Below are 27,703 nucleotides of genomic sequence, written 5' to 3'. Positions count from 1 at the left end.
TGTATGTGTGAGTGTAATTATTTTAAAAACTTTGTACACAAATTAAAGTGTAATACTACAAGTGATGAGCAGCTGTTGTAAAATAAGGTTGGTGAGGTGGAGTGGTGCAAGCAAATCCACTGTATCTGTATGTATGGATAGATAGATAGATAGACATATGTAGATGAGTGTATGTGCATGTGCGTACAGTTTCTTATAATAATAAAAGAAGTGCAAAAGAATTTCTTATATTTTAAAACTTTTTTGAAAGAGGGTAAATTGCATCATTTTAAGAGTAAATTACACTTAATTATTTTTCTACTTTTTTATTAACAGTGGAGTGTGTAAATTGTGTTGTTAAGAAAAAAGGAAAATACCTTGCTTGTATATATGACCAAAAAAGAAAGAAAGAAAGAAAAGCAGGCGGTGGCCAATCATATGTCAGGGGAATAACAACAGTTCACATGCTCCAACGTGCGACTTCAAATGAAATCACACTCACACTCAGATCTAATCCCACAATATATTACTTCTTTAACCATTTTGCCACACTGACATTAATATTAATATTTAGTTTATATTATTTATTTCTTTGAAATCTGTTCAAATTCACCCTTATGTTTAGATGTGATGTGAGAGTTAAAATTAATATTGATAACTAAGCAACTAATTTAGATATAGTGGAAAAGTAAATAGAAGGGCAGCTGAGGGCTGAGGCATTGATTGCTGTTAAAACCACATTTATTTTCCACCAATAATTTACAAAAGAGAAGAATGTCTATTTTCCAAGTAATTGAAAGAGTAGGGAAACAAATGAGTGTGAGATATTAGCTACAATCAAACTTAAGCATTACACCTTTTTTTACAACTCCAATGTGATCAACTTTCCTATAACAGTAAACTTTTTACACTTTTGACAATCACAACTTGTGATCCTTCAAGCAACTCCTACGCTCTCCTCACTTCTCAGGGACTCCACCGACGGTGTATGCTTCCCCTGTTGTTTCGACTGATGCTGCGACCAATACGAGTGAGCAGATAAGACTCGGTCCAAGAGCTCCTGTGGAACCGGCTCGCCCCGTCTCTGCTGAGGAGATATGCTTGCTGTATGAACAAGGGTCTTCCATTTGTCCTGCGTAAACAACAAGAATCAACATCACATGAATCCAAGCTTGCTTACTAATTTGATTAATTCAACACATCTTGATGCCTCAAGGTATATCCACAACCACCCATGTGAATGATTCCCTTGGCTTTTTCATCTAATCATATCAATCCTAATAAGATTTGCTTAGCAATATGTTATGCCTAAAAGCATGTGCACTCCAACTATTATAATGCAAATCATCCAGCTTTTTTAAAGGAAGGTAAAACGAAAACACAGATTTTCTACCTTCAAGTCCACGTATGTTCTGTGATCTGCATTCTCAAAAGCACCTAGTTTGACATCACGCCACCTGATAAGCAGAAACCCAAGTATAATTAATTATGTAACGGAGTGGATATCGGAACAAAATCTCAATGATTTATATTTCATATTGTGCCTGGACTATGTTCTTACCTTCCGGTGCCAAGTTTTTCAACTGCTGCAACAAGGGCCTCGACTTCTGCTACTGAAAACGGTCTCCTAGTTCTACGCTGTGAAATTTCAGTACGTTTAGGTTTGGGGTTCACTGGGACTATTGCAAGAGCCTCCGCGTTCATTGGAGGGACTGGAACCAATGCCTTGGAGTCGGGAATTGATGCATCATTTGGTTCGTTTTTAGGAGTCTGTGGGGAGAAATTGAGGTTGTCGTTGTCCATAACATCATCGAATTTGTTGACAACAGGGGGATCAACCGCACCATTTCCAATCCCTGAATCAGTCATTGGAGTAGCAGGAGACCTGGTGAGCAAAATATACAAGAAGTTGGTCAGTTGAGAAATGGAAATTGGTCGACCAGCTAATGTTAGAGCTCAAATGATAACTTTCAACTGAAAGATAACTTCTGGAATTTATGTCTATTTGAATTTTGAAACAACAGAAAAGCTCTTTTAATGTGCAGCCATAGAAACACTGAAAGAAATTCACTCAGGAAAGAACCGAGTATAAGATGATCTACCGCCATTTCAATTATAAGTTAAAGCTGGAGCGACTAAAATCTTTGAGGAAAAAGCTAAGAAATTCATTGTACCTAGGCAACTCTTGATCTGCATCACATGGCAATGCCGACGGAAGTTTTTTAGGAGCCATGGATGGGGAAACATGTGAAAAGCTTGGCTCTAATGTAAAACCCAGAGTGTCAAGGTTGCTACTCTGAGAAATACCAGCCTGCTGCAAAGTTCTATTGTCATCTCGGACCTTCTTTCCTTGAAGAACTACACCAACTCGAATTCCATTCCCAAGAATAGCAGTAACTGCCTCCATCACAGTTCTCTGAAACCATAATCCTTATCTACTCAGATTAATATAGCATACGAAGAGTACAATCTCAACTAGTGCTATCTGAAATACATCCCAACACCAAGATAGAAATGTCTCTCAATGATTCATTCTCAAACAGCAATTTCATACCTAAAATTTCATTTCAAATGATTTATGTCCCACCATATGCAACAGTACGAACCATACATTTCATAATATATAAGACTGGAAATGTGAGCAAACACAAACCTTGAGAGAACCGACACTTGCAGTTTCTGGGACCTCAATGTAAAGTTCTGGCACCCTGAAGGACTTAATGCTAAATTTCACTGAGGAGGAGATAACAGTAGAGTAAGAACTTCTTCTATATCAATAAATAAGGATAAAACTGAAAACAAAATTCTAGTACCATGAGAATCCTTGGCTTTTTGATGACCTCTGACTGTAGCTGACGTACCACTTGCTGCAATAAATTAAAAGAATCATTTAGAGATACTGCCAACACCAAAACTTCAGATTAAAGACATGATAGAGCACCTCTTTGCAAGATGTTGGCCGAGCTACTCTCATTGTCTATCTTCGTCCCCTTCTCAGGTAAATTAGAGATGCTATCACTGCTGGTATCCTGATGATATGCAACTGCGAATGTGTGATCAGACAGCTTCCTTTTCTTGATAGGTGCTTGTTGGAATCTCTCTTGTGTATAAATTCTCTTTCTATACTGGTAAAAGGACCTGATTCCCTCACCTGAAAACAAAACAATGGAAGGAGGACAATCATATAATCATGGGAACAGATTACATATAACACCAAAAGAAATTTAGCACATTAAACTAAGATAAGCATGTAACAGCCACTTACTATAAAGTCCACAACCCTTCAGCTTTGGAGCTACTTTCCTGTATTTGGACGTCAGCATCTTCCTTATTCTACGGTGTCCAATACGTGGTTGTGGCCTAAAGGGCCTAACCCTGGTGCTAGATTTATTGCACCCAAAAGAATTTTCGTCGTCATCTCTAATTCCTAATTTTACATTATTCCAGTGCTTTTGCAATAAAGCATCAGGAATGGGGTCCCTATACAAGGGCAACTGTACACTACCCTCTGATTTAATTAGTAGATTAGTATTCACATCTTCTTCAATTGGATCCTTTACAGTGGATGTGTCAGCCAAAGATGAGTCAATTATCTGATTATTATCATCCTTCGCATGCATTTCTGCTCCACCCTCTACCTTACAGTTTAAGCTATCACCAAAACAGATGGAACCCTCAACTTTAGAAATGGTATTTCCATCTGCATTCTTGACTTCACTGGTTCCTAGTTTTATGTCACAATCAACTTTCTTTCGGATATCAGAAGTGGCACGTACAGAAGTCTGTTCCAAGGCAGAATTGTTTTCTAATTGATTTTGCTCTGGAACGGAAATTTCCGGAATAAATGCACTCTCAGCACAACTTCCATGGTCAAAGCTCTCCGATTTCAAAGCTTTATCATCTAAACTCTGCTCCTTCTTGTTTCCACCTTGGCAAATGCCCGGCTGGAATTTCCCGTTGGCTACACTACTGGAAGCAGAGCTTTCACTCTCCTGTAACAACTTACCAGCTACAGCTGCAAGTAATTCAAAGGCACAAAGTTTACTGTCTTCAATCGAATTCTTGTGTGGGCTTCTCCTCTGGCAAGAGTAACAAAGAAAAGGGGCTTGGTTATATGCTGAACAATATTGAAGGCAGAAACCACATAATTCAAAAATATGGTTACCCTAATTGATCTAGGAGCTCTGGGAATAATGGGGGCTCGGTAGCCATTGAATCCATAATCCAGCCTCTTCTTTGACACCATATCTTAGGTCGCATGCCAATATGAGATCATCAAATTCAGTAATGTGATGTTGCAAAACCTCAATCTGTATCAATAAGAAAACAAACAGTGAAATTCTAAGATCACCAAACAATAAGACTTCAACACATGTAAATCACACGGAAGAAACGCCCAAAAATGCAGTGTGATCACCCAAACAAGGTGTCCATTTCAAAAATCAAATTATCCATGGAACACAAAAAAGCACTGATGATGTGTCTTCTTCTAACAAGCATTCTGGAAAAACTTTGATCCATGATTTTCTGTATTGACCATAGAGGAAACCCAAGTATGAAAGCCTCAAATTTTAGACACAATTTCCGGTGTTATGTACAGAACATAGGAAACTAAAGAAAAACTAAAGACCATCAAGAACTCAGATCTATTTTAACTTAGAGACAAATAAATGACCACCAAGAACTCAGATCTAAAATCAAAGTTAATGATGTCCTGAAGAAAGAGAAATTTTTGCATTTCTGCTTTCACCAGCATTCAACTTAATTACAGAATAAAAGGGCTATCAACAGCCTTCATGAAAGAACTGAAGATCATATAATTCAAGTATAAGATGCTTTCAAAAGACAAGATTCCCAATAATTCTCGCAGTTGACGGAAAGCTCCATCTGCAAAGCTTCCGTTCTATGTGACAAAACAGATGTGCACGAGAAATAGCAGAATTCCACATTCATCAGATCCAGCTACATGATTCTGGAGTCCGATCAACTGAAATTCAGACCATTCAAGTTACAAAAACGAAAGAAATTAACAACTTGTTATTTTTCCTCAATGGTCCTTTTTTCTTTAAGAAAGAATTGCAGAAATCAGCAAAATCAAAACCAAAAATCCAAATCAACTGCTCAAAAACTCTCATTTTTTTTTAACTTCAAATCAAAGCAATCAAAAATAAAATTACACAGTCGTCAATAATTGGATCAGATCTCAGCAGGATCAACTTGAATTTCCACAATTCCTCGTGAAAATCAAATCAACCAACCCAAAAAGGTAAAAAAGATATGGAAACAGAAATCTTTCTAAAACCAGAAAAGAACCCGCATCAGAAATTCAAACCCAGAAATCATATAAAAAAGAAAATAAAGCCGAAAATGGCAGTAATATTTTGAACAGAGCAAATGAATTACCTGTCGATGGATCCACTAGGGAGAGGAATTCTTCCACACGTCTACTTCCTTTTCTTCCCTTTGTTTCTATACAGAATACTAACAAGAATTTCGAATTTACGTCACGGAAATAAACTAGTACTGCATTAGAAAAAAAGAAAATTAAAAAATGCGAATTTTCGTTTGGTTCTTGTTTATATATAAAACCTCTTGTGGGTTTGGGTTTGGGTTTGGGTTTGGGGTTTGGTGGAAAAGCAAAGCAACCAACTACAATTACAATCAATTACAATTACAAACCATCGCTAAAACCCCCCATTGTGGTTTTATAGTTAAACTTGAACAGCAGGTAGCAGGGACATAATTGTCCGGTCAAAAGTTGTCCAATGGGATTGGGAATGAGAGATAGAGAGAGTCCGGAGGATATGTTTGGAAACTCGGATAGTTGCTCGGCCCCACCCCGCTTCCTAACTATTCTCAACCTCTTACATTCATCAATTATCGATCCAAATACATTTTTTTATTTCATTAAATACAAAAAATAATATATTTATTAAAATTAATCTTACACATGAATCACTAATAAATTAAAAGCTTGTGAATATAACTATATTTTAATTAATGCATATTTTCTCAATCACGCATGGAGTTTTAATAAATACTAGAGATCTGCCATTTATTTATGCTTGTGATTTTATGTGTGAATTTTTCAATTCGATCATCATCATAATGGTGTTTGATAATTTTAATTCCAAATCATATTTGGCATTTCGGATTGTTCAAACATAAATCATATGAACTAAATAGGGTTTAGAACAATAACATTTCATAATAAATCTGAACATAAGTTATAGAATTCACGTTCAGTCAATTACGAATAAATATAAATAAATTTTATTATAGAATTCAATAATTATTTTAAACATGAACCAGTCACAGATTTAAAATATTCCAATCGGTCATGATTTAACAAGGCAAATTAATATGTCACAGTTTTTATATCCCATTTTTGCCATACCAATGCATTTATTTGGGAAATTCTTATCCAAAAGGCAACAATAAAATAAAATTAGAAATACTCCTAAAAATACATATATATGTATGTGGCATAAAACCAGGTGGCAGAAGATTCAATATGACATAACCGGCTAAATAGACCATATTCATCGTAACCCACAATGAGTTATGAATTCAAATTTTATTAAATGTGTGAATATTTATTTTATTTTATGTAAGTATTTTTAATTTATTTATTATTCTTGCTCATATTAGTATATTATTTGAATTGATATATTACTCAATTTATCATAATATTAATATAATCATCATATATATATATATATAATTGGCGCTTAAAAAAAACATAACCCACCACAATGAGTCATGTGGACGTTACTTTTGTAAGATGTAAGTCCGAAATTAATTCATTAAAGTACGGAATTGGTAATCTCGAAGCTTACTCAAATTAATAAATGAAAGTGTCCACTCCAAAGTCTGGAATCTTGATAAGAACAGCCACCTTAAATTGGAAACTTTGGACAACTTCTCTTTTCTCTTCCAACCACACACACAGTATCCTCATACTTAATTTGCAAACCAAAATTGAAACATCAATTCAATTAAGAGGGTATTTGGGTCAATTTGTAAGTTTTTAAAAATATTTTATAATAATATATTTAAGAGTTTATAAGATTTAAAATTACCAAAAAAAAAAAAAGAAGAGAATTTCTAACTTTCTTTCAAGAGCTTAAAAAAGTAATTTTTTTTCTTAATTTTGATCATATTAGTTATAAAAATATGAATTTAATATTTTATAAGTACTCCCCTAATCTTATTTAACTCAAACCCCTTAAATTTTTATTTTTTAAAAAATAAAATATAATATTATTATAAACTTTAAATACATCTTATAGAATATATGAGTATATTTCAAAATAACATATATAACCAAGCACCCTTTAAACCATAGGCAGTCTACTATATATCTATTTACGAGCACTTGTTATGGTCGCATTGCACATGCAATTTATTATACCTGCATATCAAAAAATCATTAACATTTCAAAATATTAATATTTATTTATCTTTTTAGACGCTGTGTATTACACATGAAGGTCTCGTTTATGTCATGAGTCAACTAATTATTGGGTTTATGACATATAAATTGAGCCTCAAATGTAAAATATATAGTGTGTTATGGTAACATAAGGTAGTTTAGTATTCTAATTGATCCATTACTTATTAACAAGTTGATGCAGCATTCAAATGAAGTAAGTGAAGTTGACGTCTATATATGAATTTGTTTTACTATTTATCATGTATTTGGTAGTATATATATTGTTTGAGGGTAAGGTTGTACAGCCAAAAGAAAAGAATATGTGAAAATGGTGTAATTATTATGAGAATAATAAACTATATTCCAAGAGTGCAGCCTAGTATAGAGCCCCAACCCCCCCATGCCCATGTGCTCATAACTCATAAATATTATTATCAATTTTTTTTATTTTAAAACCCCAAAACAACAGACACATAAAGAGAAAAGACAAGATCCAAAACACAGAACAAACGTGATAGGATGGAGTCTTCACGGCGTTATGGGGATGAAAGAAGAGCCAATAAAATTAACGGCGTCAGTTAGGGGAGTCGCCTACCAAAACGAGTGGCTATCCTATCACCATTTCTCTTTCTTTTTTATCCGGTTGTCATAAGAAAAAGTGCTCTCCCGCCACCGCTGCTTCCGGTCACTACTTCTTTTTATTAACCACATGCCCTTCCTTCTTCCCCTATCCCTCCTAAATTTTATTCCCAGCTTTTATTTCAGTGCAAGGGATTCGAGGCAAGCCACCTCTTCACCCAAACAAATTTATTTTTGTGATTGTGTGTATATATATATATATATATATATATATATTTGAATGTTGAAATAAATTTGTTGTATCTATCTTGATTAAAAAAATTTAATTTTTTATTTGTCCCCAAACTCATAAATAGTTTAATAAGTCTAATTTAATTTTAACTGAATCAAATATTATTTGAACCAATGTCCTGACTATCCCAACTAAGGAGATTTAATTTCTATGAAATGAAATGTGATTTTGGGCCTGAACTTGGTAGCATAAATAAGTAAGGAATGTTGGTTATTTAGTCTACTTTGGGTTTCTCTTTTATCTGATTTCAGAACTGCAATTGATATTGAAATGGGGTGGGTCATGTTATGAGTGTAGGCTATGTCTGATCCACCTTCTGAAACGCTAACACCAGAGGCCCACTGTTTTGTTTGAAATATTTTCTGAATGTGCTAAAGGTACGTGCTTTTGGGTTCTGTTACGCTGACTAAATCACAAATCAAAATTTTCTTTGTATTAAAGCAATGGGATCATCACAAAAAATACAATTTTCACCAATTTATGCAAGGAAAAAGTAATTTGTCAGCTTAAATTGGATCTTTTCCTGTCTATTGATTGGATTAAGTTAAATTGTCATTTTGAGAATCACAAGAGATAAATAGGGAAAAAATAAATTATCATAGACGTCAATAATTTGTTTATTTTTTCTTTTTTTTTTTGTAGAAGCAATAACTATATTATTATATTAATACATTAATATGTGCTGAATATTTTTTAAAAACAATCAAGAACAAGCAAATATAAGTTATAATAAACTCATATAAATAGAGTAAATATCTATACATCTAAGTAGAATTTAAATTTATGACCTCATTCAAGTTTGTTGGAGGACTTTAACTTAGAAAAGAAAGAGTTGGTGGATTAACTTTACCAACTTTATAAAAAAATATTGGCCCGACATCTGACTACTTGTCAAAAAATGACTTTAAGATTGTTTTGATAATTCTTTTTTTTTTGGATTATTTTGTATGTGGTAAAGAATGACGTTTTTGAGCCTCACAAGTAAATAAATAGAATAAAATCCCACCAAAAACGCACATAAAAAACTCAGGTCAAACTCTTCTGGAATTTCATTATTAACTACTGTTCAAATTCCACACCAACAGCAACACTGAATCAAATGGAGTTTGCTTCTGCTCAGAGTCAAATCAAGAAACCATTTGCAGATGATAATGCACATAGAATATGAGGAAAAGTAAACTACAGAAGGGGTTTGCGCTAATCCATGAGGCTTCTTGTTTCTGAAAATATTAAACAAAACAAGATTGACCGCATGTTACTCTTGCATAAATTATACCGATGGCCTGAAGTTGATCAACCACCACCAGAAACCATTGATGGATGTCAACCTCTAACAAGAATTGTTATCACTTCTAGAGCATTATGTTGCATTCTATTCTTTCAACAGATGATCTTCACTAACTACATGAGAATATCAGCTTGGCTGTTACATCAAGAACAAAGGGCGTTCTTTCTTCACAACCTCCAAATCTTCCTAAGAATAAGCATGCATGCATGGCCCACAGATTTTCTAACGAATATAGCACTTGAACGCTCTTTTCCCTGATTGAACATCAAGAGAGCCGAACCATGTATGTTGACGTCAGTCTAATGCATGAAATATAAGGATCCGCAAATTTGCTTCCAATACATCAGATCAGCCATATGAGCATTCTTAAAAGACATTACTTATTCTTCATGCACTAACTAAACAAAATACTGAATGAAAAAACTTCTATACATAACTAAAATACATTTTGGGTTTCAGTAAAATATTCATGTCTACAAATGGATCAGTACCTCAGTTATCAACGGAGAAGTTGTTCATATCCTACAAGTGATGCAGAAGCCAGCATGGCCCATAGCTGGTGATCAGGCCTTTCTTCATGCCACAATGAATTACCTTCAATAAACTGGCGTCCAAGAAGAAAGTGCATATACAATTCGTCCCTTCCACCCCTGCAACAACCAGTGACCATCTTCATCGATCACGAAATCTTTATGGTAGGACTTAACTCTGTCTCTTGCAATTCTCATTATCTCCTTGTCTAAAGGAAGCTGCTCAAAGCCAGCCCTCATATTCCGAACCTGCCATTGCTTGTACGTTTCTGGCCTCTCTATCCTCTCAGCAGCCTCACATGCAATGACGTTCATCGCCTCCCGCCCAAATACTGTTTTTTCGAGCAACATTCTCTCATGAATTTCTCGGGGAATATTGGCATCAAGCATATCAAAGAAGGATGAATAATGAAACAGTGCCTCGCGGAATCTTGTAATGAAGAAGGGGGCATTATACGCACCATTCACCACTCCCAGCACAAAAACAGCAGGATTCATCTTCCTGATAAGATTCAAAACAATATTTCTAGGACTGTTTACTATCACAGTTTCATCTAGCAGATTCCTAAATCTATAAAGACAGTTCACCACAAGCAGCTCATCCTCCTTGATCTTAAGATCTTCAAGTTTAATTGTTTCCCACTTCTGAGCTATAGCATTGAATTCAAAAGGAACTTTAAAAGTCTCAGCGTAACTAGCCAAGCGCCTCCCTGTCTCTTCAACCCTTTCTGATGGTCGAAAACCTGGACATGGAAGATCGATTCCAGTAACACGAAGTTTGGGGGGTCCACCAGGTCTAGATGAGAGACGTTGTAAAAAACAAGGCCACTGGAAACCATAGAGAATACCGAAATCAATAATATGGAGCTTTGTGACTTTCTCAGCCACATTCATAATGGTCTTATTCGAGAAGAAATTGGAGATCTTCCTAAACGGACAGGTGGCAAGATATATATGATAGGCTTTCAAGATGTCAGCTGCAGACGTAGGCATATTAATAAGGGATGTATATATCTGAGTCCCAGATCCAGCCATACGTGCCTCAAGCCCATCAGCAAAGTAATGGGCAAGTCTCTGCATTCCGTCTCCTGTTGGAGTAGCATGCTGTCTAATCTGCTTCAAAAACTCATTTGCCGTCCTGCGGTCATCAGCTGCAACAGCTTGTGCACAAAGGGTCAACAGAGTTCTCATATCAACCACATTCCTTTTGCCGCCCTTTTTCTTAGCACCACTTTTCCCACCATTAGATCCCTTTGACTGATCGTTCAGTGGAGTGCTTTTAGTTACTTCATTCAATGCTTTACGTAGGTCAGATTCATTTTTTCCTCCGCTGCACAGAAGTACCTTATCAAACATGTCTGGACTCACAGTTGATTCAGTATAAACTGCTGATTGTTTGTTACTCCTTTCGTCGTGCAAACTCATGCTCTCCTGATAGGGATTCTTCTTCCCCCTGGATCCATCAACAAACTCCTCATTTGCAGTTTTCTTTTCCACCTTAACTATCAGACTAGCAGAGCCTTCCTTCTGCTCCTTTACTGACAGCTCGTCATACCCCAAATCAACAATTAAATTACTGCCATTAGGAAGAAATTTGCTTGCTTCTTCTACCCCCTTCTTAAATTGAATAGCCGACTGACCATCAGTAAAAATATCAGGAATTCTAAGGGTACTCACTGGAGAATCTATTGGACCCTCTTTGATGGTACCACTGCTGCTTGATGAACTATAGGATGATTGAGAAGTTGAGACGACATCGACAGTGTCACAATGTCCATAAAACCTATTCCAGTTATGATCAGAATTCCAATCAGGACAAAGTGTTTCCATGTCACCAGAACCACAGCAATCATTTGATACTACAAAAATCTTTTCATCAGGGTTCTCAAAACTATGATCTAACTTTGGCACATGCTGATAATCTGCGGAAGCAGGATATTTCTCCCCAATAACCTCGTAGAACGATCTTTCTGCAGCTTGAAGAGCTGCAGACTCTTGAAACATGCAGGCTTTCTCTTCCACATCCTCTTCCATGAGGATATGGTTTATATACTTGAGCACCACATCACTAAAATCGAGATCCTCAGGAGCATCGCCTTCAGCTGATTGGACTTGGGCATCAAAATTCAAATGGCTAGAAACTGGTACGACATCAGCATGACTTCCAGTTAAAAACTTATTACTAACTCTCACATTGTTGATCAGATTCGGACCCGGGAACAATGGAATAGCTTGTTTGTTAAGTATGATTCCAGACGTTGGGCCACATAAATCCCTATAGTTCTGATCCATGATCATCTAGTTTGTAAGAACTAATTCAGCATGATACTAGACCCAAACACTGGCAATCCACTAATATAAAAACAAATTCTCCTTAGTTCTCTATTCAACTCTACTGGGCCTCTTATCAACTTTCCTCCCGGTAATAAAGAGCCACGCTTTTTGAGGATTACAAGCTTTCAAACATCCAAGTTCAAAGCCCAGAAACTGAAATCCTGCAACGAGCACAACAACATGAAAAGGAAAATTCGAAACATGTCAATAGAAAAGAGTCGACTTCATGAAAATGAAATATTCTGAAATAAACTTAATTAAGACAAGCATATGCCAAAGCACAAAGGATAAAGTAGAGATCTCAAAGAACAACATAAACAGTCTTATCCAACCAGAAAGTGAAATCTTTAACCTCAAAACCCCCCCTGAAGAGATTAAAAAAAGAAAACACATCAGACTCTTTATACACAAACATCTCTTCAGCACTGCTAGATGGTGTCAAGAACAATTAAGACGACTGACGAGCCTGGAAAGAGAGAGTGAGAATGAAAGTGGTATTGAAGAAGTGGTGAAATGGCTTGACCTTTATTGACATTCACTCATTCAGCAATAAAAAAAGGGAGCCATCTGGGGAAGGATTAAAGAGGATTGGAGTAATCTGATTCACTGAATACTCCATATCTAAAGGCTATTTGTGGAAGTTTTGTCTGACACTTGAGCAGTATTCTACTTTTCTTCATTTCACATTTCTTTTCCCATTGTCCTCCCCTAATTATCATCTTTAGAAACTTTACTCCCTGATATATGGTAAACTTAATCTGATTCACTGAATACTCCATATCTAAAGGCTATTTGTGGAAGTTTTGTCCGACACTTGAGCAGTATTCTACTTTTCTTCATTTCACATTTCTTTTCCCATTGTCCTCCCCTAATTATCATCTTTAGAAACTTTACTCCCTGATATATGGTAAACTCAAAGGAAATTCTGGAGTTTGGCCCAAGTGCAATCACAACCATTCCTTGTGGGTCCCATCTCATCAACAAGTCTCGTGATCTTCTAAGATTATTCACCAGCAATTATTATGGGTTGGGCGCCGTGGCGCGAAGCTCCTAATAATTTCCAAAGTGGCAACTGCAAGTGGGGTTTGAGTAGGGGTAATAAAAGCTCATGGAAATTTGCTCTAAAGTGACTAATAACACCACAATTCTATCTCAGATCCTCAGACACCTAATAAGTTCGCCCAAGCCATCCACAGTTACCTTTTACATCAAAGAATTGAAGATCCCAACTGGCGCTGCATAATCTAACCACAGCTAGCAACTTCACCGGATCCAGTAATAAAATTCCCGGAGTCTGCAAAACTGAATTCAGATCACTTCATAGTTTCAAAATCCAAGAAATCTACGAAGTGGAGGTGCTCATTTTCTTAAGAAAAAAGACGAGGTGAAATCAAGAAATCAAACATAGGCTAATTTCCAAGTAACAGCTTGGTAAAAAATCACCCTCATTTCTCACTTCTAAGTTCAAATCAAACCAATAAAACAGGAAAACAACACAGTTCCGGAAAACTCAGTCAGATCTCGGCAATAACAACTTGAATTTGCAACATGCTCACGCAAAAAAAGAAAAAAATCAATCGCACGAAGAGGAAAAAGAAAAATCAAAACCCAGAATCCATCCTCAAACCAAACCGACAAGAAACAGTATATATATTTAGAGAATGATGATTCAAAATACACGGAAGGAGTGATAATCGTAGTAATATATTACCAGATTAGTGAGAAAGTGATGATTGAACTGAATTTGGAGATAAATGTACGCGCTTCCTGTTTGTGTTTTTGTTCTTTGTTTCTTAGTTTCTCTATATAGCAATAATGATTGAATGAGGCTCTGTAGGGGTGGGGGGTGGGGGGGTTAAAGGTAAGGCCTAAGCCTGGTTAATTATTTACTTTAAAAAAAAAATGGGCATGCCGTGGATGACATCCACGACACAAATTTTCTATTTTTTATTTTTTTATTTATTTTTTTATAAATTAATTATATTTAATTATATACTAATATTCAAAAAATTATAATGTAAAACTTATATTAATTTAAAAAATACAATAAATTATACAAATGTAATAGTATATATTTTTTTATATAATTTTTAAAAAAATACAATGAATTATACAATTATTGTTGATAATCCTGTACAGGCAAATTTAATTGTGTAGAAGAATCTCTTTGTCGGATTTGTTGTTTTTCACATGTTTGCTGTCAATCTATCTCGTTCTGAATACGTGATGTTTGGGTTCGGTCAGAGCGTGTAGAGATACGAATAGTAGTGTCGTTGACCAACTCAAATTTTGGGATATCCAAGAAATTTTTAAATATATAAATTCAAATTACTTAGAATATATATCCCTATAAACCATGGATGTAATACACGACTCGTTATAATTCTGATAACCATTTTTTATAAATTACATTTATATAATTTTTTAATAATAATAAAATAATTAACCGGACTAAGTCTAAGGGCTAAGGGGGGATGGACCACTTCTCCTTCACGACATTTTTCAACGCACTTCGTTACTTACCACCGCTATATCTATGATATATCTATCTCTATACTCTATACATATATATATATATATATATATTAGCATAAAATTCATGGTATGCATGATTATATTATTTTTTTAAAATTAAATAAAAAAATTATAATATATTACTTAATAAAGAAATCAATTTTGTAAAATAATTTTTTATCATTTTAAAGAGAAAACATACTAATTTTAAACTTTTAATCTGTCTTAATTATTATTGAAAATTATATTTTTCTACACATACAATATATTCTACCAACAAAATTTGTATTTTATAAGGATTACTCTTATAAAATTATTACATTTTACTAAATATATAGATCACTTTTTTTTCTTATAAATATCCAACTCTATAGAAAAATATAAAAATAAAATAAATTAGTTAAATGTATCATTTTTTATAATTTATCCTTCGTTAGAGTTTATACTAAAGTACATAAATCTAAAACACCTTCCTTTTTTAAAAATAAACTAAAATAGAAAGTAAGAATAGAAACTTATTATTAATAGGTTGTAAGAAAGATAACTGAAAAATAAAAAAGAAATTAAAGAAATATGAACCATAAAAAATAATTTTAAAATCTCAATATTATTTCAGCAATTTGAATAAAAAAAAGTACATTATTATGAAATAAAAAAATATGACGAGGACAAATAAAAGATATGGCTAAGTTTAATAAAATCATAAATATAGCAATATTATCAATGCCCATAAAAGATCAAAATTATTTTCATTGGTGTTAAATAAGAGTTTATTGGATAAGGATCAAATTTATTTTCATTATCAATGACCAACTAATTTCTTGTGTTTTTGAATTTTTTAATTGCCAAGAAAAAATCTTATTCAATTAGAAACATCATCTACTTAAATACATTAAATATTTGTTCAAAATCTTATATCCAGAATTATAATTGAATTTTTTAATTGTCAAGAAAAAATTTTATTAGTTAGAGACATTATCTATTTTAAATATCTTAATTATTTACTTTGTATTTATCGAAATCTTATTTTAATATTATAATTAAAATTTTAAATTATCAATAAATCATTGATTAAAAATATCACCTATTTTAAATATATTAAATGTTATTTTGTATTTGTGAAATTTTATCTTCAATATTGTAATTGAATTTTTAATTAACAAAAAAATCTTATTTACAAATATAATATACTTTAAATATATTAAATATTTATTTTTATTTATGTCATATTTTATCTCCAAAGTTAAAATACGAAATGAATTTGTATTTATCTTATATACATAACTTATAGGTTAACATTAAGTTTCATTTTATATATTTCAACAATACATATTTATTTTATATGAGTTTATTTTTATGATTAAGTGGTATTTATAAACTCTAAAAATATTGGAACCAAATCAAAACTTTCAAATATATATTACTTAGGTGTATCGAAATCAAAATTTTCGATTACCTGGTGATTTTCATCATATTTGTATTTATATAGAACAAAGTCTACTCTCACTTCTTGGCTACAATTTATCGCAATACAAAAATATATTAAATATTTAATGGCATGAAATATACTTACAAAAAGTATTTCTTCAACTGTCAATGATAAACAGAAGAAACAAAAGAACTAAAACATAATGATAACAACCTTCCCAGTTGCCCCCACTCCCCAGCCCAGAACAAAAAAAAATAATTATAAAAGCAAAAGACAATGAAATTTGTCAAATGTAACATCAGAGAAAATTTGATAGGTTTCCTTATCATATGCCTCACTATCTCTGCAGGGCTTCACCTTCACCTTTCTTGTGTTACAATTGAGTTAATAGCCATGTAAATTGCAGATTCTCAGAAATCCATCCTCAAGGGAATCATGTCTCCACATCTCAAATTAACTCATCACCTCAACATAACGTTGCCACATCGCTGTTAGTTCCTAAAACACTGATTATTTCCAGCATGTACAATTGCTGCTTGCAATTTGGAAATACATCATCATTTCAGGCCCGAAGGAGGCGTTTATCACCCGTCAAGATCCTATAACTCGCATGTGGGCCCTCGGATGTGTCCCTCAATACTACATGCCAACCGAGCGCTGTCCCAATTTCTTGAAGTTCATCCATCACAGCAACAGAATCACGAATATATACACGGCCACCAGGCCTCAAAATTCGATCCATTTCAAGCATGATGGTAGAGATATTACACCTGCGTAAGGAACCCAAATAAACATACAGGTCTAACATGTCAACCATGTAAACAAAATTGGACATATTTATGTGCTACTAGAGACAGATGCAACAAATCACTACTACTAAATAATGTATTTATAGAGAAATATAAAGTACAATGCTTACTGAAATTATAGAATTCCAATAGTGTTCAAGTTGTTAAAACCAGAAGAAAAGGCCATAACGTGAATACCTTTTTCGTTCAACTGAGAAAAGTCCAGCAGCGTGAAGTAAGTCATAGGTTCTGGGATATGTATCGAATGGTTCACACCTGAAAATTTTCATGCGTTCATTGTGATTTGTTCAGCAAGGGTTCAGCAGCAAGAAATATGGAAGAAAGTCATTTGTGTCAGTAGGCATATACAAACAATGCAGATATTGGCATCCAAAATATGTGGTTTGTAAGATTTGAGGATTCATCCATGGTTTATATGGGTTCAACCAAAATTTTTCCTTTATTTATATAGCATCTTTTTTCTGTTTCTCTCCCCCTTCTCTTTTTTCTTCTTTTCTTCGAAGGGGGATGAAGGAAGGAGCAGGGCACAAACCTTAACCATTTATTATACTTAACATAATATCATATGCATAGTTGCATAATGATTATTTAAGAAGAAAGTGATCACTAAATCCGTACCAGTCGTGCATAACTCCTATGAGCCCACGGTCATATATAACAGGCAACGTATTGGGTCCACTAACTGGGACAACATTTAGCACCCAGCAATTCAATTTGTTTTCAATAAGTGCTGCTGCAAAGCTGCCAGTAAAGGAACTAATTAGTTGTTCTGAGAAATTGGTAAAGGCAACAAGAGGTCAAGAAGGGAACGTTCCGTATTCTACTCAAAGTACATAAAATTGTGACCAAATAGGATAATTCAAAAGTCTTTAAAGAACTTACCCTCCGAAGCCTGCTCTCATGTCCAATACATTCCGAAGCTTATATTTACCCCAATGTAAACCACGTACATAGCCCTCAATTATTTCTTTCCAATATCTTGATTCTGCCCTGAAAAGCTCTTTTCTTGATATGTAGGCATCAATTTGTATGCTCTGAAGCCTATCCGGAGGACTCTGCAAGCGGTCTGGCCAGTCTGTAACATTTGATCCATAACCTTCCTCAGGCAAACGTGTTATGCATGCCTTCAAGTCAACATACCTAACACAATTTTGGAGATGAAAATAATGAAAAACAAGATAAGATCACTAAACATTTCTTCTATTTGATTCACCATTACAAAGCATAGATGCAGCAAGAAGATGAACCAAAAGACATTCATCAGCATTATATCAAAATTAACCACCTGTATTTACCTTTGTTAATGTCTAAGTAATTGCATTTTTCTTAGATAGTTGCTTTTCTATAAGACAGAGGAAAACCTAGAATGCCTACTTTCTCATAATAACTGAAAAGTTAAAACCAAAAAGTAACATACCAGACATTGTCTGGGTCATCATTAGGTTCACACAATGGTGGTCGGGTTCCTTCCTCACGTTGCAAATAGCAGCTGTTATTAAAGGGCTTCTGCCATATTGCAATGTACCCCTCTTTCTTGACAAGAGTCCAACAAAGTCGACTGGTAAGGTTAATCATATCTGGAAGCAACAAATGTGAAAATGGGTTATCAAAACGACTGCAACTTCCTCCTGTTTGAGTGGCCAGAATGCTTCTTACAACTCTAAGTTTTAGTGTCTTCCTCCAGCAGCCATGATGAGATATTCAAAAGATTACATAAAATCTCAGAGAGATTGGCATATATGTGGTGAGTTATATGAATAATTGGAAAAAATGCAGTAGAAATCCAGGGATCCAACGGACTCTATAGAGGACAAGTAGCATACATTTGAAATGGAGTTTTGGTTCAGCTCAATTTCTGAGCAATTTACCTTCCCATTGTTCTTCGAGGGCTGCTTCATGTTTATAAACAGGCTGGGCTGCCCAAGCAAAATATCCCCCTGCCCGGAGCATCCTGTTGACCTCAAGTAGCAAAATCCCATCTACAAAGGAGTACATGAAAAGGGCATATTAACAGGGGTTTAAAATAAGATGTTTATCAGTGTAAGTGCTTCTGAGATAACCAAAAACTCTCTCTCTCTCTCTCTCTCTCTCTCTCTCTACATGAAGCAAAATTTGACATTGAGGTGCATAAAGCCCAAGAGGCAGCATGCAAGTTAGACACTAAAGAATTATCATTCATTTGTCAGCATCAAGGAAAGCCATATAAAGTAGTCCACAGGCATTTGTGTAAAATGGACAATAAGTGCAGAGACATCTCCACTAATCATCTTTCCTTATCTAGAAAATAACAATTGGGACGCTATGAGAAGCAGGTTTGGAAAACCTTATCCCTGAAATTTTGCATAAAAGATGTTTCTTGTAGACATGGTTAGGGGTGAGGAACAAACTTCATAAGTTAACCACAGTCTTCAAACACGCAAATGAATTACAAAGTCATCATATTCCCCAAAAGTTTTAGAATCATCAACTAACTAATCTTTGCACTAGTTCACTACATGAAATAGTCTTGCATGACTCCTGAAATTCAATATGCAAAACAACAAAAAGCATGCACACGCCAAACACATTAACAGTTCCATTTGCACTGTGTATCAACTTATAAAAAGAAATAGACTCAAGGAGTCTACCAAAAGTACTTCACCAGAATAAAATCATACCATCACGAGTCCAGTTGATTCTACACCTTGAACAATGTACCAGATCAAATGCTTGACTTGGATAAAGTAAACGCCGTGTCGCAAATGCCGCCACCATTGCAGGTACACCCCGTTCAAGTGCAAACTGAATCTGGTTCTCATGAACGTCTTTAGGAGCTACAGAGAGAGTGATGACGTTTCGTGACAGTAAATATGCACCAAAACTTGCAACACCACAACCAACATCCAGAGCAACTCGAGTATGTCGACCAAATGCAATTTCAGGGACCATCTAGTTGATACAGACCAAAAAGAAAAAAATTCAGAGGACATCACACTTTTTCTAATAGACCACAGTCATTTATAAATACCATTGGTGGCTATATAACATACAACAACTGACACCTTTTCAATCTGATCCAAATACTGATCTGCCCCATGAATAAACTGTGTGCCACCTCCAGGAAACTTGAACTTGTCCTTGTCAATGGCTATCCAATTCTGACCCCCTTTATCCTCAGCCAAACGAGCATGAGGAACATTGCTAAACCACACCTGTATGCGATAAGACGAGGTAAGGATCTTCCATTAACTGCTTATATATGATAATAATTCTTCTCGAATTTTGCCACACTTCCCACACAATCCCCCACCCTACCCCATCCTCCACCCTAAGAGAAATTATTTAAAGAAAGGGGGAAAAAGAAAAAGAAGGCCAGCGCGCTCACAGTTCCCAGCATTTTGATTCAGATGTGTTCAATTGATACGGACTGTTCTCTTTAAAATTTGAATTAGAGTCCAAATATAAAATATGGTTAGCTAAACCTCCAAAAGACTATAGTTTATTCACCTCCGACCAAAACAAATTGCACACTATCAATAAAGAACCTCCAAAATACATGGGGAAAGATAAGAAAACTGTAGAAATGCAAAATCCTAGTTGCATACAATCAAAATAAAAGGTTACCTCATCACGACTTCGGGGCCATGGGATTGGAGTTCTGTACCCTTTAGGGGCAGGGACCAAACAATTCAAGCCTTTTCCCTCTTCAGGACAATGCCGCTCAAATTTCTCGCCTTTCTCAGTAGAATTCAACTTCTTAATCGCCTCTTCGTTGTCCAAACACGGTATATACTCCCTCATACTCTCCGGACATAACGGGAACTTGTTGATCCTAACCCTAACCTTATCCCCCTTCCCATCACTCTCCAAACCCTCACTCTCGTTGGTTTTCGCCCAATTTTCCACCAGTTCGGGATCATACTCACCCACCTCAAAATCATCCGTCATCCTTCCATTCTCGTCCACCACACCCATCCTCTTCAAAGCCGGCGGAGGAGAGGGCGGAGGAGGAGACAGGGGTTGTTGAGGTTCATTCAGGGCACTGTCGGGGGGCGGGGATGAGGCGGTAGCATTTACGAGGGAAGAGACATCGAAGGTCTTGTTGAGATTGGGAGAGAGGGCAACGGCGGCGGAGGATGGCGTGTTCTGGGGTTCAGGGTTTTGGTGAGAGGAAAAGAAGATGAGTTGCTGTGAGGAGCCATCGGAAAAATGCTTGCCTAAGTAGAAGAATACGACTGAAATGAGTAGAAATCCCGAAACTTTGATCAGAGTGGCGGATTTGCAGAGATCGGAAGCTCCTCCGCCGCTGCCAATCCCCTTCATTGTCAGAAGGAAAAATCACAGATCTCAACTGTGTATAGTATGTGTGAGTGTGTGTGTGTAATTTAATATAAATGACAATAATAATGTGATCATATATATATATATATAGGTATATATGCATACATATATATAGCTTGAGAATGAAGAGAGTAAAAAAGGGGAAAAGGAAGAATGAAAAGGAAGCGAAGTAACTTAAACGACGTTGTTTATGTCTCGCGGGTTTTCTGATCGAGGGAGAGATGCCTCAAATCTTATCCTAATTACGCATGCATTCCAAAATAATTAATTTTATTATATCAACTATTTCTATCTTTTAATTTATAATTTTTTATTATTATGTAAAAAAGTTATAAATATCTATGCGAATAAATTATGATATAGGAAGTATAAATGTAATTACCAATGAGAAATCAAGTGAAGTAGGGGGTAGGGGGGGGGGGTATGGTCATGTATATATATTCATAATCATATGCAATGTTTGGTTTCATGAATGTAAAAGATATGGGCATTATACTTGCTAACAGTATGGTGTATTTTATCTAAATTTAATAAAACAAATATATAAATTGAAATTCTCATTTCCTTATTGCTAGCATCAAATTGTTTTTGGATTGAATTATGGGGATGTTTGCAATAGCTTTTATGTTTGCTGTGAAAATGAGTTATACAAAAAATTATAAATTAAACAGTAGTGAAAGTTTAGAGTGGTTGGCAACAACTTTTATATTTTTGTTGTGGAAATGAGTTTTATGTAATAGTTGATTTAAATCAATTCAATTTATACAATTCGAAATCAAAAGCTATAAATATCTTAAATTTATTTCCAACAATTAAATGATAAATGTTTACTGGAACGAAAGTCTGAAACAAGTTTTTGGGTTATTAGAATATCAGTAATTACTAATATGGAATGTTTGATTCAAGAAAGAATGAAATGATTAAGGTTGGTCTCCGTTTTTCGTATGAAATTGGTCAGTTGAGAATGGGTGTTTTGTTATATATTTGTATGTCTTGAGTCTTGACCTCCCCATTTCCCTATTCGCTCTGCTGTCTGCTCAACCTGCAATTTCAAAGTGGCTTTAGAAACATAGCCACAAATTCATGCAAACATTGTAAAATAATGTGGATAACTGTTTAAAATTGATTCCTGCTTTCTGTAGCTAGTTCTTGCATGCGTACCTTTTCTATTTTTTTTCTAGCACTGTTCAGACTAATTTTTAAGTGTCAAACATGTCATAAGTTGAATTAGTTACTGTGGAAAACCAACTTGTTGAATTTTTTATTTCAAATTTATTGTATATTTTATTTTATTTAAGATATACATGTTATGTGTATAAAATATTTTCTTAAATAAATAAAAAATATAATTTTTATACTCGTACTATGTGTATAATAAATGAAATAGAAGAAATTAAAAAATTTAAAAAAAAAGCTAATTTTGGCAGTAGTACCTCTTTGTTCCAATTGGTTCTATAAACCAGCAGCAAAAGCAGCAATGTCTGCAAGGCCACTCCAGCAATCATGCCTCCCCAAACTCCCTGCAAACATATATACACCTGAATATGCTTTTTTACAGTGCAACGCAGTTTGAATTTGCACGAGTATTAAGTATAATTTACCACTACTCCAAGTTTAGCCACATAACCAAGAAGATATCCTAGAGGCAGACCGAATATGTAATAACAAGCCAGGTTGATGTAAGCGACCAACGCTTGCCATCCACCGCCTATCGCCACACCTGCAGTACAATAAACAAATTAAGACATGAAACATACTGAAGATGTTGGAGGAACAACTCACTAATTCTAACGTACCTGATATCACAGGTTGAACACTGTTGAGAAGCATGGTGACTCCAAGAAGGCCTGAAAGCTCAGCCACAGCCTTTTGCATTTCTTTGCTATTTGTAAATATTAGAGCCAACTGATTCCTTGTTGCAAGGACAATAATCATGCATACAATCCCGATCAATACAGATTGGAACAACGTTACATAGACTGAATATTTGGCCGCTCGTGGATGCCTTAGACCAAGCTCATTTGAAACCCGGACACTGATACAAAAAAGAATTTCAAGATCGCTTTTGACAAAACATATAAATCAAATAACAGGCATCACATCACCTTAAGCTAATTACGTACCTTATAGCAGCATTGATTCCAATAAACACCATGGCTTCCCACCCATCAATATTCATGCTGCAAGATATAAACCAAAGAAAAGAATGGATTATGATCAGAAGCATGATCATGGTACGTATAATCATTTCAAAATCAGAACGGCGACATAATTAGAACTAGATTCTTCACTGATGGAGTGTAAAGCTTAGCACCTTAATTATATATAGCTCACAGATGGTTATGTATTAAAATAAGTTTATAAGATTTTTTTAAACAAGTTGAGCCAAACACCACCTTAAACTCACCATATAGAAAGGGAACCAACCGCGGTAACAGCATTGTTAAGATTTCCAGTTATGACAACAATGCTGGTCATATACCACATCTCCAGGCACAGCATGACAGCAGAAGCAAGCGACAGCCTCACAAAAGCCCACATACCTCGAAACGCATGTGACGAGAATCCCTTCCACCCGTCCTTACACCAACAAACCACGTAAATGAATTGGGCTATACCAGTGCCCCAACTCGTAAGATCGTAGGCCATAGCTGCACCAATCGTGCCCCAACCAAAAACATCAATGAATAGCCAACACCAAAAGATTTGTGAAACCAGAGCAAGAATAGCCACCCATGCAAGCACAATGACTTTGCTCTGTGCTTGAAGGAATTTTTGGGTCGGAAAATTTATCCCTAGAGAAAACAACTGTGGGATGAGAAGACGTGTGAAGTATCCGGCAAGAGCTGCTATTTCATCCTGTTGTCCGAGGAGCTTAAGAATTGGGGTGGCAAATATATAGATTGGAAGGAGAACAATGCAAGTGGCTAATAGGATTATCATCGAACGCTGCATGTAAACGCCGAGCATGTGAACTTGGCCTGCACCGAATGACTGGCCACATAGTGTCTCAAGGGCGCTCCCCATACCAAGCTGCAACATATTTCAAACGTTCATCGTGTATTTTATTTAAGAAAATATTTTGTACGTGTAAACATGATATGTATATATCACATTAAATAAAAATGCAATAAAGTTTAAAATAATAAAAATTCAATCCAACAGCCGTAGCCTCAAATTTCAAGAACATTGTCATAATTATATTGGGCTGATTATTAATATATTAAAGTGCTTTCTTTATATAAATTAAATCAAGATAACTACTTTTTAAGGAATTATTATTAAAAAAGAAAAGAAAAGAACAGAAGTATAGTTTTTGGGTCAAATCACTAATTTAAAGAAAAAACTTGGAAGTTTTCAACTATAATATATATTTAATATGATAGTAATATTTGGGTTACCTTTCATTATTTTTTTTCAAATTATGAGTTTTTAGCCTTATGATTAATGGTCAGCCAACAGAAAATTAGATGAAATGGTGGTCGATGCGGACAAAGACCAAGCATCAAGGGTTGTGAATGTCAATTATCTATAGTCCAGGGGAGGTTGATGCAATTTAAACAAATTAGCAAGCTGTTAATAGAAAAAAGTTATTTGGATATATATATATAAATGCATCTCAGTTAGTTCCACCAACTTTTCTTGGAGTCAACGAAGTTTCACGTTTATCAAGTATCAATTATTAATTACACTAAGAAAAAAAATACAATAATAATAATAACAAGATATCATGTAACAATTTGAAAGTTTGTCAAAAAATATATATATAATTGGTGAGAATAATTTTAATCTTATTATTATATAATTAATTATTAGTAACAAAATTATGTATAAACTTGTAACTATATATAATTAGTAATATATTTATAGTGACAATACTATCACTAAATTGTCATTATACACGTATTATTAATTATTTCTAGTAACAACTCAATGCACAATAATTTGCCTCTAACTCTTCTTAATTAATTACATTTTTTATAAAATAATTATCGTGGTTAAAACTTTCCAATTTGGTATTATGACAAAATAAATATTTTTGTCACTAAATATATATAATTAGTGACAATATTAAAATTAATATATTTTTTTGTCACTGATTTTCTATTTTCTTGTTGTGAATTAGTACATAAGTTTTAGGGCTAATTATACTGTCTACTCGTGAGGTTTGGTGATATTAAGCATAGATTTCATGTAGTTTAAAAAATTATATTAAATATCATTAGCATTTGTTTTCTTATAACAAATAGTCAAAATTTATAAAATTTATTTATATTAGCAAAAAAATTGAATAAAAATTTATATTTAGCCCCACTATTTATTATTTATTTATTACAGATTAAACAAATATTTCTGACAAAACTACCCTAAAAAAGATATCTCCTCACATGCAGCATGTCAGTATATATAAAAATAGTTAATTTGGTAAGAAAAGATTTTTTGTTAAGTTAGTAATAAATCAAGATATAAATTGATTTTTTTTTTGTTAATAAATCAATAAATTTAGTAAATTTTGATTAAAGAATATATTTATTTGTGAAATAAAAATAAACGTAATGATATATATAAAATATATAATTGAAAAAAAAAGTAATAGTATAGACTAGAAAGGAATAGTATGGGCTGACCATAAATCCGAAAGCGAAGACTCCGATGCCTGTGGTTGCAATGGTGAAGGCGGAGAGCTCGACGTCTCCGAGATGACCGACGAATATGGTGGCGACGGTGGTGGTTCCAAACTGACAGAGTATTTGAATGACTATGGGACCGCCTATTCTCCACAGTTTACCTGATTCTATGCAGAAAACTCTCCACCAAGCTTTCACCCCTCTGGCTGGAAGATAGTCGCCGTCGTCTCCGATAAGCTGGATATCGGGGCGGGGGTTGTGCTCCAGCAGCGGCGCCTCCATTTGATGGAGGTGGTAGGTTTTTGTTTTCTAAATTTTCAATTTTAATCTTAGCTGCAAATCAAGTTTCTGCACTAGACGTTTATGGTTTTATAAGACATAATTAATGAAATTCATGTGGAGATTATAAAAAGAGAAAATAATAGTGGTCTAGTCGTGCTTAAGAGGCAGTAGTTCATTTAATACCATGATTCAGGCAAGCTATACTTAATAATAATAATAAAAAAAAAATGGTTAAAACTTTAAAAAAATCATTATACAAGGATTTGGAAAAAAATGTCAATGATAAATTTTGGATAGATAGGAGACGCAAGAAAAGGTGAAGCCCACAAAGCGTACGGGCCTGTCTCTGGCTCGTTTTGGGTACATGTTTGACAAGGAGGAGTTTCAATAGGTGGTTGATTTTTGGAACAACCTTCTTCCCTACATTGCTCATGCAGTTTGTTGCCATCTTCATTCAAATTCATACATCCTTAGACAAAAACAATGAGGTATTATAATGTCAGGAACTGGATGATAATTTCTATTAGTAAGTGTTGATATCAAAATTTTGGAATAATTTATCAACTAAAGTGATTTTTGTGTTAAGTATGAATTAGTTACATGATATATACATTATTAGTCATGAAGAGAAGTGGAAAACCTTTGATCCTCTACTGCTTGAAAATATTTATAGTGGGTATGCCATACATCGTCCACTAGCATAGATTTTAAGATGCTCCAATGGTCCTTGCAAACTCGAGAACAAACGTATAAGTATTAAAAAAAATTCAACGAAGATAGATCTTGTGTGATTATTAGTCCCACGTCATTTGGTGGAATTTTAATTAAACAATTGAATCGCAAATTCAACCTTAGTTGATTATTATTCGCTCATAAAATAATAAATATACAAAGAAACGATCTTAAATTGCAATAATAATATAATATGGGTTTTATTTACATTATGTTCGACTCACAACTCTTGTACCAATTTCAAGGATGCATAATTATGTCTTGTCGAAGCAAGAGATTCCGATTATCCCTAAACAATTTTGGCGATGAAGGTGGGAGATCTCATGGTGTTGTAGAATGGCACATATTTATGATAAGCCTCCCATATGATGAAAGAGAAACTTATCTCTAAAAAATAATAATATTTTTGGTCTCATATGTTAGGTCTTTTTTCTTTAAATACATGCTAGACTAACAATTTTGTGATTTTTTTTTTATTAATTATTGAATAAAAAAAAATCACATGAGAACTGAAAATAAAAACTTTATAACTTATACGATGTAATATAAAAA

At 34.4% G+C, this 27,703-nt stretch overlaps 4 protein-coding genes across 10 annotated transcripts; all 4 read right to left on the bottom strand.

Moving 5' to 3' along the window:
• Positions 1 to 702: 702 nt before the first annotated feature.
• TBP1 (telomeric DNA binding protein 1) lies at positions 703 to 5,652 on the bottom strand. Of its 3 annotated transcripts, none has more exons than XM_088882780.1 (10): positions 5,383 to 5,652; positions 4,145 to 4,966; positions 3,245 to 4,058; positions 2,921 to 3,130; positions 2,793 to 2,846; positions 2,633 to 2,712; positions 2,154 to 2,395; positions 1,541 to 1,864; positions 1,373 to 1,436; positions 703 to 1,111 (listed from the first exon to the last, which is right to left on the bottom strand). In XM_088882780.1, the coding sequence occupies exons 2-10, from the start codon at positions 4,223 to 4,225 to the stop codon at positions 917 to 919; spliced, it is 2,064 nt and encodes a 687-aa protein (XP_088738906.1). In that variant the 5' UTR covers positions 4,226 to 4,966; positions 5,383 to 5,652; the 3' UTR covers positions 703 to 916. The 3 variants fall into 3 exon arrangements, with proteins under 3 accessions (XP_088738906.1, XP_011085026.1, XP_088738907.1); XM_011086724.3 differs by having other exon boundaries at positions 4,145 to 4,289; XM_088882781.1 differs by lacking the exon at positions 5,383 to 5,652 and adding an exon at positions 5,157 to 5,310 and having other exon boundaries at positions 4,145 to 4,289.
• Positions 5,653 to 9,861: 4,209 nt separating this feature from the next.
• LOC105167133 (scarecrow-like protein 14) lies at positions 9,862 to 14,287 on the bottom strand. 5 transcript variants are annotated; one of them, XM_011086718.3, is made up of 3 exons: positions 14,149 to 14,287; positions 13,638 to 13,731; positions 9,862 to 12,598 (listed from the first exon to the last, which is right to left on the bottom strand). In XM_011086718.3, the coding sequence occupies exon 3, from the start codon at positions 12,399 to 12,401 to the stop codon at positions 10,170 to 10,172; it is 2,232 nt and encodes a 743-aa protein (XP_011085020.1). In that variant the 5' UTR covers positions 12,402 to 12,598; positions 13,638 to 13,731; positions 14,149 to 14,287; the 3' UTR covers positions 9,862 to 10,169. The 5 variants fall into 5 exon arrangements, with proteins under 5 accessions (XP_011085020.1, XP_011085021.1, XP_011085023.1 ...); XM_011086719.3 differs by having other exon boundaries at positions 13,638 to 13,739; positions 14,149 to 14,278; XM_011086721.3 differs by lacking the exon at positions 13,638 to 13,731 and having other exon boundaries at positions 14,149 to 14,278.
• Positions 14,288 to 16,471: 2,184 nt separating this feature from the next.
• LOC105167132 (S-adenosyl-L-methionine-dependent methyltransferases superfamily protein) lies at positions 16,472 to 21,603 on the bottom strand. Its single transcript, XM_011086717.3, has 9 exons — positions 20,793 to 21,603; positions 20,231 to 20,380; positions 19,847 to 20,117; positions 19,058 to 19,168; positions 18,607 to 18,766; positions 18,072 to 18,329; positions 17,808 to 17,930; positions 17,367 to 17,444; positions 16,472 to 17,150 (listed from the first exon to the last, which is right to left on the bottom strand). Exons 1-9 carry the CDS (start codon positions 21,489 to 21,491, stop codon positions 16,943 to 16,945), a joined length of 2,058 nt encoding a protein of 685 aa, XP_011085019.1. The 5' UTR covers positions 21,492 to 21,603; the 3' UTR covers positions 16,472 to 16,942.
• Positions 21,604 to 22,284: 681 nt separating this feature from the next.
• LOC105167131 (protein DETOXIFICATION 35) lies at positions 22,285 to 26,562 on the bottom strand. The gene is made up of 7 exons (XM_011086716.3): positions 26,138 to 26,562; positions 23,917 to 24,542; positions 23,633 to 23,689; positions 23,306 to 23,544; positions 23,111 to 23,229; positions 22,943 to 23,029; positions 22,285 to 22,551 (listed from the first exon to the last, which is right to left on the bottom strand). Exons 1-7 carry the CDS (start codon positions 26,417 to 26,419, stop codon positions 22,486 to 22,488), a joined length of 1,476 nt encoding a protein of 491 aa, XP_011085018.2. The 5' UTR covers positions 26,420 to 26,562; the 3' UTR covers positions 22,285 to 22,485.
• Positions 26,563 to 27,703: the final 1,141 nt, after the last annotated feature.

This window comes from Sesamum indicum, linkage group LG7, assembly GCF_026168435.1.
Source record: "Sesamum indicum cultivar Baizhima isolate 11 linkage group LG7, ASM2616843v1, whole genome shotgun sequence".
Classification (NCBI taxonomy): Eukaryota; Viridiplantae; Streptophyta; class Magnoliopsida; order Lamiales; family Pedaliaceae; genus Sesamum; species Sesamum indicum.
The sequence above is the reverse complement of the archived record's forward strand: the minus strand, read 5'-3'. Positions and strand labels throughout refer to the sequence as shown.